A 12568-nucleotide genomic window follows, 5' to 3' on the forward strand; every position below is an offset into this window, starting at 1 on the left:
AATTTTGATTAGATTGGGTCCCATTAAACTATTTATTAATCTGTGTGGTGTCTGGCCAAGATTAAAAGCAACAAAGTATCAATTTATGTTTCCCTTGTACCAAAAACCCAATTTTTCAGGTAAAATATAAAAACACTGTTTCTGTATTTTACCTGGCATGTATGTACATGTATTTATTGAAAAACTTAATGAGTAATTCTGTTAATATAACAACTACAAATAAAAAAAAAAATTTAATTAAAAATAAACAAAATTGCCTGGTTCAAAAATCATTAACTGAGAAGAGCCTCTTCAAAAAAAGAAAAGAAAATTACACTGGTCACAAATTTTACATGGTTGCCCCATTCGTTGGGAGTATACAAGAAAAGGTGAAATTTCATATAATTTAAATTCTTAGTTTAAAATGATTTTGAAATTTTGACAGTCTATTCTCAATTATGGTTTTGAGACCCAGTCAGCACCTTAAAATAAACAACATTTAATTCCAACTTCTAGTTAATTTCGAAACAGTGGCCCCACTCAACTTTCTGCACTAGGAGATGCATTTCTCCAAATCACTTTTTAAAGGTTTTGTGAGTGAGAGAATAAGCGGCCATTGCTTTGGCATCCAGTAAGCCCCTGCCTCTTCCTTTAGGTGGTGCCGAATTTCTATGAGTCCCGTGATCCTCATACCCCCATCTTGGAGAAGGCAATGAATAATTCTTGGCATGATGCTTGGCATATCCTCTGTTAACTTCATCACCATAGTAACAGAAGTCTCCATAGTAACTGGCACTACAATAGTCTTTATATGAGAAGTTGTCTCCATAATAAGAAGTGTTTTGTGTTTGGTAATCCCCCATGCTGCCTCCCCTGCCCCTCCCTCTGCCAGGCAAACCTTTTTTTGGTGGGGGACCCAGTTGTCTGGAGATCTCGATTTCTTGTGGGGTAAGCTCGATACCTGCTTTCTTTTGATTGGAAATGTAAACACGACTAATATCATCCACCAGTTTATCAATATTTATGGATTTCTGCTTCCTGGGCCCAGATTTTCTTGGCTGCTTGTGTTCCGTTTTCTGCTTCCTGACTTTCTCCAAGTGTTTCTGGTAATCAAAGTCGGGAGGTTTTCTTTTCATGAGGTGTGATGGCACAATGATGTCTGGAAATATTTCTGGAAGCATGTAAGACTTTGTCCACAAGACATTGTCAGTTTGGCCAGAAATATAGGGTGATGACTTTTTGTAGAAGAGGACTCCATCTATCTAAAACAATCACAAAAAGATTTATACAGGTACATACAATCCTGATCAAGTTAATAATGCATATTGCTTACATGTACCTCTTTTTAATGAAATGTATAGCAGTGGATGTCAGATTACCAGTATTATTTATGATCAATTATCATAGATACACTAAGTGAATACAGAAATGCGAGTGAAAGTTAAAGCACCAAGTACCCAGTAATCAGTTTTTAAAAATGATTTGTTGCTGGTATTAAAGATTTAATAGAGAGTAATTGACAGCTGTTTGGTCATTTAGAAGTACAGAGCAAAATTAGTAGTTTACTTTGACCTAAAAAACAAATTTACTGTAGCAGAACTACTAGTACATGTATATGAAATAACAACAAGAGGCCCAATGGGCCACATCACTCACCTAAGCAACACTGGCTTTATATGGGCGTTCAATAAAGAAATAAACGGCAATTTTAAAAGTTCACCGGGATAACATTTTAACATTGCTGTTTATTACTTATATTTACGTTTCAAAAAGACAAATCGCTCAGAAGTGTTAAAATTACCGATATTTTAAGTTTACAATAATCCAAGCGATAAGCGTATGATTTGATCATCGTGACGTCACGAAAACATTCATTTAAGAAATAAACAGCAATTTAAAAAGTTCACCGGGATATGAAGTTGGTTGGTCATGTGATCAAATCCTGTGAAGCCCATAGGGCTTCTCGGTAGATTTGATCACGTACCAACCAACTTCATATCCCAGTAAACTTTTTAACATTGCTGTTTATTACTTATATTTACGTTTGAAAAAAAGACAAATCGTTCAGAACTGTTAAGATTACCGAAAATTTAAATTTACAATAATCCAAGAGACAAGCGATTAGCGCATGCTATGGTCTTTGTGACGTCATGAAAAAATTCATACAGAATTGAACGTTTTCCCTATTCTATAGACTGGTTTTCGATATATGAAATATCGAGCCTGAAGTTAAACTGATTGACCCCCATTCTCTCTGACTTATCATTTTTTTTGTAAATTACTCAAATTTGAAACAGATTTAGCCCCTACCTTTTGCAATTTATATTTTCCTTCCGATAAAGATGAATTATGCTAAACTATGTTGAATTTGACTCAGTAGTTCTTGAGAAGAAGATTTTTAAAAATGCATCCCCCTTTTTCTACAGTTTCGAGGTTTTCTCCTCTTTGAATAGAGATCGGTCTTTCATTTCTGCAATTTATATTCGCCTTCCCATAAGGATGCTTTGTGCCAAATTTGGTTGAAATTGGCCAAGCGGTTTTAGAGAAGAAGTTCAAAATGTAAAAAGTTTCCAGATGGACAAACAGACGACGGACAAAATGTGATCAGAATAGCTCACTTAATCTTTCAGCTCAGGTGAGCTAAAAACAAGTCTAAATTCAAATTATAGTTTCATACAAAGAAGAAATTATTGAATACTTCTTCATATTACAAAAAGTTCTAATCAGAAAAACCCGCTCAAGTCTCATAAATTTGCTTGGGTAATTAGTTTTAACCTAGTTTTAAAGTTAGGTTTTTATTTCCCTATAAAAGGTGTAAACATGGGCACTTCATATCCTCAATTTACTTACTCCATATTCCACTGTAGCTAGAGCTTCTGTCAAGGCCTGTGCATTGCATGGAATGCGTTTCAGCAGACAAAATGGAAACTGTAAACATTTAATGGAAACATATCACTGACATGTATGTACATCAGGCAAAAGCTTACCAATGACTTATCTTGTACATTGTATTTGTAACTTAAACATATACTAGTATTTATGTTTTAAAAGCATGTGCATTTAAGGAGTTTTGTACAACATGACAGGGTTAATTGCTACCAATCAGTGAATGGAACCAAATGAGTAAGTGTGCTTGGACAATAATCTAACAATAAATTGGTGTAAAAAGTTATTTCGTTCAATTTGCTTTGGAGAGTATGTACGTTCAAATTATGCAATAGTCAATAATATACATGTACGACTACATGTACTATGATATATCATTATATTCGATATTACCAAAACCTAAGTATATGCATATGCACTACTCTTTTTATAAGTTTAACTCTAAATAAACAGGAATATTAATTGATCGTTTCTGACCTGGTTATTGCGAAAAACCTTTCCAATGTTCCCGAGTTGAGGGAGATTTTCCTCTAGCCAGTACATTCTGAATTCTGCCTGAAAGCATACATTCACCAAATAATTACTGGTATATTAATATATTATAGTTTATAATATAAATTTGAAAGGTTTTGTCTGGTACTGGAGTGTACCTTCAGCTGGCATGTATCATACATGTTTATGTATGCATGCATTTTTTAAAATACAGGTTATACAAATATAATAGCTAAATCTTTAAAAACAAGTACATATAAGCTATAAATCTTAAATATATCTGTGGAAAAAATAGTCTCAACATATAGACTTGAAGGCAACACTTCTGGTGTACTAGCTGTGCCAGTTGTCAATTAACTAGTGAACTACGGGTATACTGTGGAATCATTTAAATTCGTGGGGACCAATTTTCATGGACTGACTTTTTTGCTCATTCGTGGAGATGTAATTTCGTGGATGCGTCGGTTACTGTTTCAGCAACAAAGATAACTCTTTCTAAAATTGTTTTTGTTGAGGATTTAAATTTGTGGGGGAGGGCTACCCACGAATAGCACGAAAATTGAGCCACCACGAATTCTAACGATTCCACAGTATATACCAGTATTTCAGTCATAATGAACAGATAAATCAATTGTACCTCACACTGTGTCAGATGCTGGTTGTTCCAGGCTATACAGTCCAGGATGTAGAACTTCTCCATCTGTTTACTGTAGAATGTGTCCAATATACACCTCTCTGTCACATGGATAACACAATTTATATTCATATGACCAAGTCAAAACCTTTGTCACTGATTTTATATCGCTTTATACAATTGTTTAATTAATCTCAACTGTACCAGGTACCTTAATACATGTATTGGTTTAATTGCGCTCTTTGAATCTTTGGAGAGAGTGAATCACAGAGAGAAAGTTACGTTACATGTACGTGTATATACATGTACCTCGGTGTGCTGTCTCATAAGGAAAACCCCCTGGCAGAAGTGACGGGAAAGGTTCGACTAGAATACCACTCTTGCTTTGACATACTGTTTCTCCCTAAAGTAAATAAAAAATAACTCCCATTAAAGTTGCCTATATAATTTGAGATTTTGAGGCCTAAATGAATTAGTATGTTTGGTGTGCAAGTCACATACTAAAGGCGACATTTTCGAGTTATTGGTTGAAGGTACCCATTAATTGACCGTGCGTGCAGTTGTGAATGTTTCTTTTGTTTAAAAATCAATATTTTCCAACATTCAACACACAATATATATTGAGTAATAAGGATATTGTAGAGCAAAAATTTTTACATTTAGTTAAGAGTTTTATGTACAGATTTTCATTGTATTGGCATATATTGAATAAATCTGTATCAACAATAACAAATACTACATGTATGTACCTCACAAGACAACACTAGATGGCGCTTTCCTGAGGGACAGATGATGGCATACCACTCAGTCTCAAAATTCTCAGGGACTTCAATTAGCCACTCCGAAAACATCAGCTAAATGTTCAAATGGGAGAGAATGCACGATACAACATATTCATTAATACCTTGTAAAACCTTATAACTATTACAGAAGCACAAAGATAGATATATTGTGTATGTCTGTTCCCTGATTCACATTATAATTACTGTAAACTAGCAGCTTTCAACCAATATTGATGAAAAAAAAAACAAATTTAAACCAGCTAGTACTTGAATTTTAATAACTTGCATTTGTAAGGTGAAGGAGAACAAGCATGTAATGAACATATGAGCACCATGACTGACCTCATTAAAACGAGGGGAAAAATACAACAGAGTTATCTCCCTGAGGTCTTGGGTAGATGCTCATATGTTAGCTAAGTTGTTGATTTGATCTTGCAATAGATCTTATTCCAATGAATGCTCTTAATTAAAATAAAAACAAATGAATAAGTTTTAAAATAAAAAGTCAGGACTAGATCTGTGTTTTAATTTTCTAAAAATGTCAGATAATAAATTTTGGTTTATTTTTCTACTGCAGTTTCAAATTCAACCTTTAGCTTCACAACAAAACAAACTTAACAAAACATGGACAATAAAATATTTTTTAATCATTTATGACCCTTAAGACATTTTACTGACAACCATGGTAACATACTGCAAGATCCATCTACAACCTATCATCATTACAATTTTTATCTGCATGAAGTATGCTGAAATGAACTCCATTTACATACATGTATTTCTTATTTTTCACTTTTTCTGACCTTCAACCATTTAACCTCTGCTGTAAAATGCAGGTAAGGTTTGACCTTGAACTCTCTGACCTCTTTTTTGGTCCAAAGAAAAGCACCTATGCATTGATTTCTTGAAGAATTCAAGCATATATTATGACTCATTCCGGAATAGCAGTCATAGTATCACAAGTTTCAATATCATCCTCATCAACATCAACACTCACATCCATCTTGAAATCTCGCCCATAAGTTCTCTTTGAGTATGGCTCTCTCTCAGGTTGGTTGTTCTCACAGTACTCCATTCCCTGTTGGGGTCCCCCTGGGGATTTTCCTCCTTTCTTCTTCCTGGGTTCCTTGACTTCCTTCCAGTCACCCCCACCAGCACCCCTTCCTTTTGGAGGTGTTTTTCCTTTTTTCTTTCTCTCCTCTTCTTGTTTTTTCTTCATCTCAGCTACATGCTCAAGATGGGCAGCATAGTTTGAGTAATTATCTGGGCGTTCAGCTAAAAGTTTTTCTGGGACTTCAATTTCAAGAATTTCTGGAAGCATATAAGGCTTTAACCAGACCACAAGGGGGGTAGAACCAAATGTGTAGTGTGTCCTTTTATGATAAAACAAAAGTCCATCAATCTGTAAAATAAATATACAAAATAATATCTCTAAAAAAAGTTTTAATGCTAAACGGTATGCTTGTTATTTTACTCTGAGCAGTGTCCCTGTTGAAAAATATATAGAACCACTGAAAATTATATTGCGTAGTACATTTTTTTGTTCAAGGTGGTATGGGACACTTCCATATTTTGATGCACTACCTATCAAAATAAATGATAGAATCAAGAACTGGTATAATTTTATATATGTATTTTCTTTCCTTAAATTGTTACCACTACAGTGTAGCAAAATGGGTAAGAGTGTTCACTACCAATCTGTAAGTCATGAGTTCGAATCCCGCTGGGGCTTTTCGGAAAAACATTTTGAAAATAATGTACTTTTATCCATGTTAATATCAACAGATGTCTCATACCCCCTTAATACTTGATATTTTACTTTACTTACATCAAATGTTGCAGAGTTAACTGCATTTGAAATAGCTTCTTTCGTACAAGGGAAATTTGGCAGAGGAATGAATTTGTACTGAAACAGAGAAGAAAAGCTTTCTTTGGAAATCAAATTTTATGATTAATTATGTTTTTAATAGTAATGCAAATTACAAATGTATACGTTAATAATTGAATGATGTGTACAAACACACATATACATGTCAACATACTGGATTATTTGGGGACTTTTCCATAATTTGTGGGATCTCCTGGAACTTGCTAGCCAACCAGAAAAATCGGAAATCAGTCTATATAACGAAAACATTAAGTATTTTAATGCGTATATACCCTTGAAATATAAATATATTATCTACACTGTGTGAAACTCATGAAAATCCATGAACTGTTTTCATATTTTACCTCACTATCATATACAGGATGGTTGCTCCAGCACATGATATCTAAAACGTAATAAATCCCTTCCTTTTCATCAAAGAGGCAATCCAAAATCACATTTTCTGAAACAAGATTTAATTCCTATCATAATAAGTTCATAACTCTACAAAATCAAATCGTACGCAAGTTGTAAAAAGAAATTTGTCAGATGTCAATCAAAAAAAGGGAGCCAGGTTTCTTCAGTGTACCAGTATACCTGATTTGGATCGCCCTTTTTGTCCATAGTTTCCTCCAGGTAAATGCGATGAAAAGGAATTTATTCTACTTCCATTTTTAGCGTAAGCATGAGTTCTCCCCTGCGGTAGAAAATAATAGAAAATTTTGTCAAAGAATAGGCACATGTACACTTTGCATTAAATAATATTATCTTACATTATATACACACATTGGAAGTCTTCTTAAAATTTTCATCATGAAAAACCTGTTCCAGAACTTTCTTATGAATACATCTACACATAGTTTGTACATGTTATTAATAAAGCATTAAGTCTATAATAATGTACACATCCTACAGTACTGTACTATCCTCATAGTTTGTACATTGAAGGACTTTTTTATAAATGTATTTTGTGTGTAAATTACATACTCTTGATGCAACAACTAGGTTTCTTTTCCCCCAGGGACAAATCACAGCCAGCCATTCCTGCTCAAAGTCCACTGGTTTCTCTACAAGCCACTCTGAATACATTATCTGTAAGAAAAATAGAAGGCAGGTGAATTTCATGTAATGGTAAGTGTTGCAGTTGTTTGGTCTTTACATGAGGTACATGTACATAAGTTAGTTGATTTTAACCAGTTTTGATAGTGTCTGCCTTAATGGATAGCTTGTTTTTGGTTTGCGATTGTGAATTAGAATTTGATTTTCTTAAGAAACATTGGAGAACAAAATCTTTACAAATGCAAATATAAATTACCTCATGCAATTTACAATATCACATTTAAACAAAGCATTGATAATTGAATTCTTTTTTTGAGAGTTACCTGATTTCTGTAGTATTTTCCAGGTCGCCTTATTTGAACTTTGTCCCCTGAAATGGACACATCCATGGAGTCTTCTGAGGCCACGGACTCGGCATCAGTGTTTTCCCAGGAATCCTCAGCCAAGTTTCGCACATGTTTCAAGAAGTCAAACCTTTGTCTGCAAACACAAGTCAGGAAATTTTGAGCATCATCATACTATAGAACATAATGTTGTGCATGTGTACAAAAATAACATCCAGCCAATAAACTGAGAAGAATGTCCTACCTTTTGCAATGCGTATTTAAAAAAAGGTCTATTTATTTTTTTTAAAATTACAAACAGCTACATTGTATTAAATGAAACTACAGTCTTTAATCATTCAATTAGCTAATTCATTGCTTCCAGAGACATCTCCCAAACACATTTTTACTGTTAAATGTCATATTCTAATACTTTTACCATGTTTACATGAACAGAATGATACATCTAAATCCTTATATATTCCCATAAAATAAATTGAATTTATCATGCAACATCAATAACAATTCTGAATACACTTTGAACTTCAGTGTAAATATTAAATTCGATCAATAGATACTTTTTCTGTTCGTCAAGAATTCTTTTTCTCCTTGTCTCCTGGTCCACTTTTGTTTTACACTTGTACTGAGCAAATCTTGGATGCTGGGCTGCGGTGCTGTTTTGCTCCAAAGTGACATTAAAGCTCCCGGCAAGCTTCTCTGTCAGTTCATCCATTATCTGAAATGTGGGTTACAGTGAAGTCGCCAATTCCTGGTCACGTCAGAGTGTTTCTTTGATATTTTGCAAAGCTGTTCTATTTAAATTTTTTACTTTATGTATATTGAAAGTACATTTTGTGAGTTATAAGGCATTCATTTTGTTTTTGAAAATAAATTCCCGGAAACAATATTTACAGAGGCATTTCAACAAGGCATATGGTTTCCCTACTTTCAAATCATTTTCTCCATTTTCGGGTCATGTGACTTCAAAGTGTCAGTAATGTCGGGTAATTGTCTCAGAGCACAATTTTTATAAATTTCCAGCATATAAAAAATAATGCCGATCAGAAAGTATATTTTTCAGTCAATTTTTCAATCTCAAGTTTTAGTTTTCCATTCACTCATGGATCTCTTCAAAATGTTAAGTACAGAAAATAAAAACATACCAATATTTTTCAAGATTACAACTCTAATATTGGATAGATTAAACCACAAAATTAATATATTGCAATAAACATGATAAATGTTTATAGTAGTCACGTGATAAACTGATGCTGCAGAGGCCAACAAATGATATAAACAATTGACAACGCTATGAAATGTACTGCAAGTCATAAACGTATCGTTGAAAAAGTTAATTAATACAACACACTCTTCATACCTACTACTGATGGGAGAGTTTGCAGAGGTAACGTTAACTTTTCGTTTCACACACCACCATGCATTTTCATGAAATATTTCGTATATCGAACCCGATGGATTTTTAATTTTTTTAATTATCTGATACAAACAAAACTTTTGTATATAAACAAGAAATATATTTTATCAGAGATATTAACGCTGACTTAGTATACAATTCACTGATTTTATGTGTTAATTTGATCGACTTGCAGTGATTACAGATTCACTGAGCCAAAAAAAAAGGGTGGGGGATGAAGATAGTATAATGTATTACCCCTCCCTCCTTTTGGTCATATAAGTTTTACTAGATACCCTTCCCCCTTTTGGTCATATAATAACCGTGATCTTTATATAGTTCAGTAGCCCTCCTATATATCCGCCTTGTCAAAAACAAAATGATACGTACGTAAAATTTCCTTCTTTTTTTTTTAAAGGAAATGAATTGCTTTTCAGATTTATGGGTCTATCAACTATTTGTAGATTATTTAATTCATATGTAACATTATAATATTCTCCCAGTGTGATTACCAGTTTTGACGTCTCTCCTACAACTTTTGTTTTATGTACAAAGGCAGCTATACCTAACCAGGCTATCTTCTGTTGTTTAGCTTCAATTCGTTCAGATCGTCCCTTGGTCCGTTTCATATTTTGTAATTTTCTATCTATCAATATATTCTACAGATGAAGTTTACTACTGAAACAAAAACTGCTGATTATTTTCCACAATGCTACGACATTAATTTTAAGGCCTAATTTAACATTTATACATGTATACATAACAATGTTAAAATTTTACTGAACGAATTAATATTTTTTACCCTTTTCATCCATAGCACCTGACGTTCTATATTTTTCTCACAAGTAAATATATTTCTTTATAATGTGAAAAGCATATAACGTCAGCTAGGTCATTGTGAAGAAGGAAGGAAGAGAGGAAGGCCCCAAAGTCACTTGGCGGCGGACAGTGGAAGCCGAAATGAAAGAACAAAAGAGAAGCTGGGCCACACTCCAAACACCAACAGTGACAGACAAGGATGGATAGCCCTCGTTACTGCCCTATACGCCAAAGGCGTCACGGGCAGTAAGTAAGTATGTGTACATGTGTTTGTGTGTTTATCAGATACTAGTAAAAGATTTTAGACAGTAAAAGACTATGTTTCCTATATTTCTACAGACCTTAAATATTCGTGTTTTAACGTTTGATTATTTTAAAATCATGACAGCAAATAGTAAAAATTTAGATATCTTCATATTTGCTCTTTTTAAAATTAAAATCTCCAGAACCAAGGAGTTTAAGGACCCCCCCCCCCCACCCCAAGTATACTACATTGTATCAGTATATTCTCACATTTTAGTGTCAAAAAGCTTAGAAAATGGCAAACAGGGTGGGATTATTAAACAACGAAGTTCTTCTTTGGTGGTTTATGAAGGATTGAAGTTGCGTGCATTGCAGGGAAAAAAAATACAAAACCCGAGTAAGCAGCCAAGTAATGTATTTTTTGCCTGGGCATACGTTGGGGCCACTTAAAAAGCATTTTACTGTTTATACTTACGCCCCTCTTCGCAACGATCTAATAAATAATTCACAGGGAATTAACGAGTAAAGGTATTTAAAATATCGTACTAAGTGGCAATCAGAATATTACAGTGTATATAGAGGAGTCAACATGTTCGTCGCTTGTCTGTGCATCCCTTGTTTTCTCTTCATCTATCTCCTTAAATTCGGTCTTCTTCCATTCTTCAAAATACTAACACCTAGAGTTCATCAGTCACATTAGGTCACATGAACAAGTACACACCTCAAGTGACTGTGATTTGATTTTTATTTTTAATGTCGCTTTAAAGATACCAACCTATACGTACTTGTAATATCTTGAAGAAAAAAAAGTATGCCTCAAAAGTATGAAATACGAATCCAACATCAAATTATGTCTAGGTATTTGAATTACATAAATTAGGTATATGGTCTTTTGCTCATATATGAGGGATGTTCGAAAATTGGGACAATTCTAATATTTTCCTTACTAAGAGACGAATTAGGGTGAAAATTTGAATGAACATTGAGGAAACCCCAACAATTAATTAAACAAAGTAAAATTTAAAAAATATTGAATATTTTGTTTACAACGATAGATGAACAAATCGATGGTCGGGGTACCTGGCGCAGGCATGATCTCGGAGCATAAAAAACTAAAACATCTTTTGAAGTGTCCGTATATAGACCTACAGTTTATTATAAAAGAAATCAAATCATATACATTGTATGTTCATTTTGCTATTTATTGTGACTAACTTTTGATCAAGTTTCATTAGTGTTTGAGTTGAAATACGGATATATTTACCAAGCAATAGAAATCTGACTATGACGGAATATTGTAATTTGACGTCAAGGCGGCGCAGCGAATATGCATCAAATTGGTGGAAATCTCAGAAAAAAACCTCTTCAGGCCATCCAGTTGCTTAAACAAAAACTATCCGATGGCAAAGGATAAAAAGCTTCAGTTTATCGTCTTTTTTCGAATTCACTGATTTTTTAACTCGAATTAAGACAAAGGGACTAAAAATCAAGTACTTTTTACACACTTATGATGCCAATAGTTCCAAAACATGTACACAGAATTACTGTAGGAGATATTTCAAAGTAATTTGACTTTTGGTTAATTTGACGTTTGGAAATAATCGATTTTTTCACAAAATCAAGAATGGAGAGAATATGCAAATGTTGACATCTTGATATGTAAACAAAAGATGAGAAATGAAGAATTAATCATATTAATTTCTGTTCGTTCGTAAGGTGTTTAATACATAGTACCAATGCGTTAAAATGACGTTGCAATTTTCAGTTTTTGAATCACAATGTTTGAGAAGGTGTTGGCAATGCGGCCGATCGTTCTACAGCGGCTAAAGAGAGAGAGAAAGGAGAGAGAGAGAGAGAGAGTCTCGAACAATTCATGTTCTTCCCAACTATTTGCTGCTTAAATCTAAAGTTTAATTGTTATCTTACGTTTGTATATACATTGCACCTGCGATATCTTCTCTTTTATTCAGCAACATCAAAGGAATGTGGTGCATATCTCAATCACTTCTAATGACTCAGAACTTACTAGACACACTCAAATAAATTGATACTAAAAGCAGAACAGTTTAA

General features: G+C 33.7%; 1 protein-coding gene across 2 annotated transcripts; it reads right to left on the minus strand.

Annotated features, from left to right (window-relative positions):
- Positions 1–223: 223 nt before the first annotated feature.
- Positions 224–9491, minus strand: LOC128176581 (uncharacterized). Of its 2 annotated transcripts, none has more exons than XM_052843004.1 (15): positions 9401–9491; positions 8601–8758; positions 8023–8179; positions 7628–7732; positions 7238–7337; positions 7006–7103; positions 6816–6893; positions 6602–6679; positions 5771–6175; positions 4741–4845; positions 4301–4394; positions 3995–4092; positions 3343–3420; positions 2830–2907; positions 224–1241 (listed from the first exon to the last, which is right to left on the minus strand). In XM_052843004.1, exons 2-15 carry the CDS (start codon positions 8753–8755, stop codon positions 555–557), a joined length of 2316 nt encoding a protein of 771 aa, XP_052698964.1. In that variant the 5' UTR covers positions 8756–8758; positions 9401–9491; the 3' UTR covers positions 224–554. The 2 variants fall into 2 exon arrangements, with proteins under 2 accessions (XP_052698964.1, XP_052698965.1); XM_052843005.1 differs by having other exon boundaries at positions 9405–9480.
- Between the last annotated feature and the right edge of the window lie 3077 nt (positions 9492–12568).

This window comes from Crassostrea angulata, chromosome 3, assembly GCF_025612915.1.
Source record: "Crassostrea angulata isolate pt1a10 chromosome 3, ASM2561291v2, whole genome shotgun sequence".
In the NCBI taxonomy this organism is placed as follows: domain Eukaryota; kingdom Metazoa; phylum Mollusca; class Bivalvia; order Ostreida; family Ostreidae; genus Magallana; species Magallana angulata.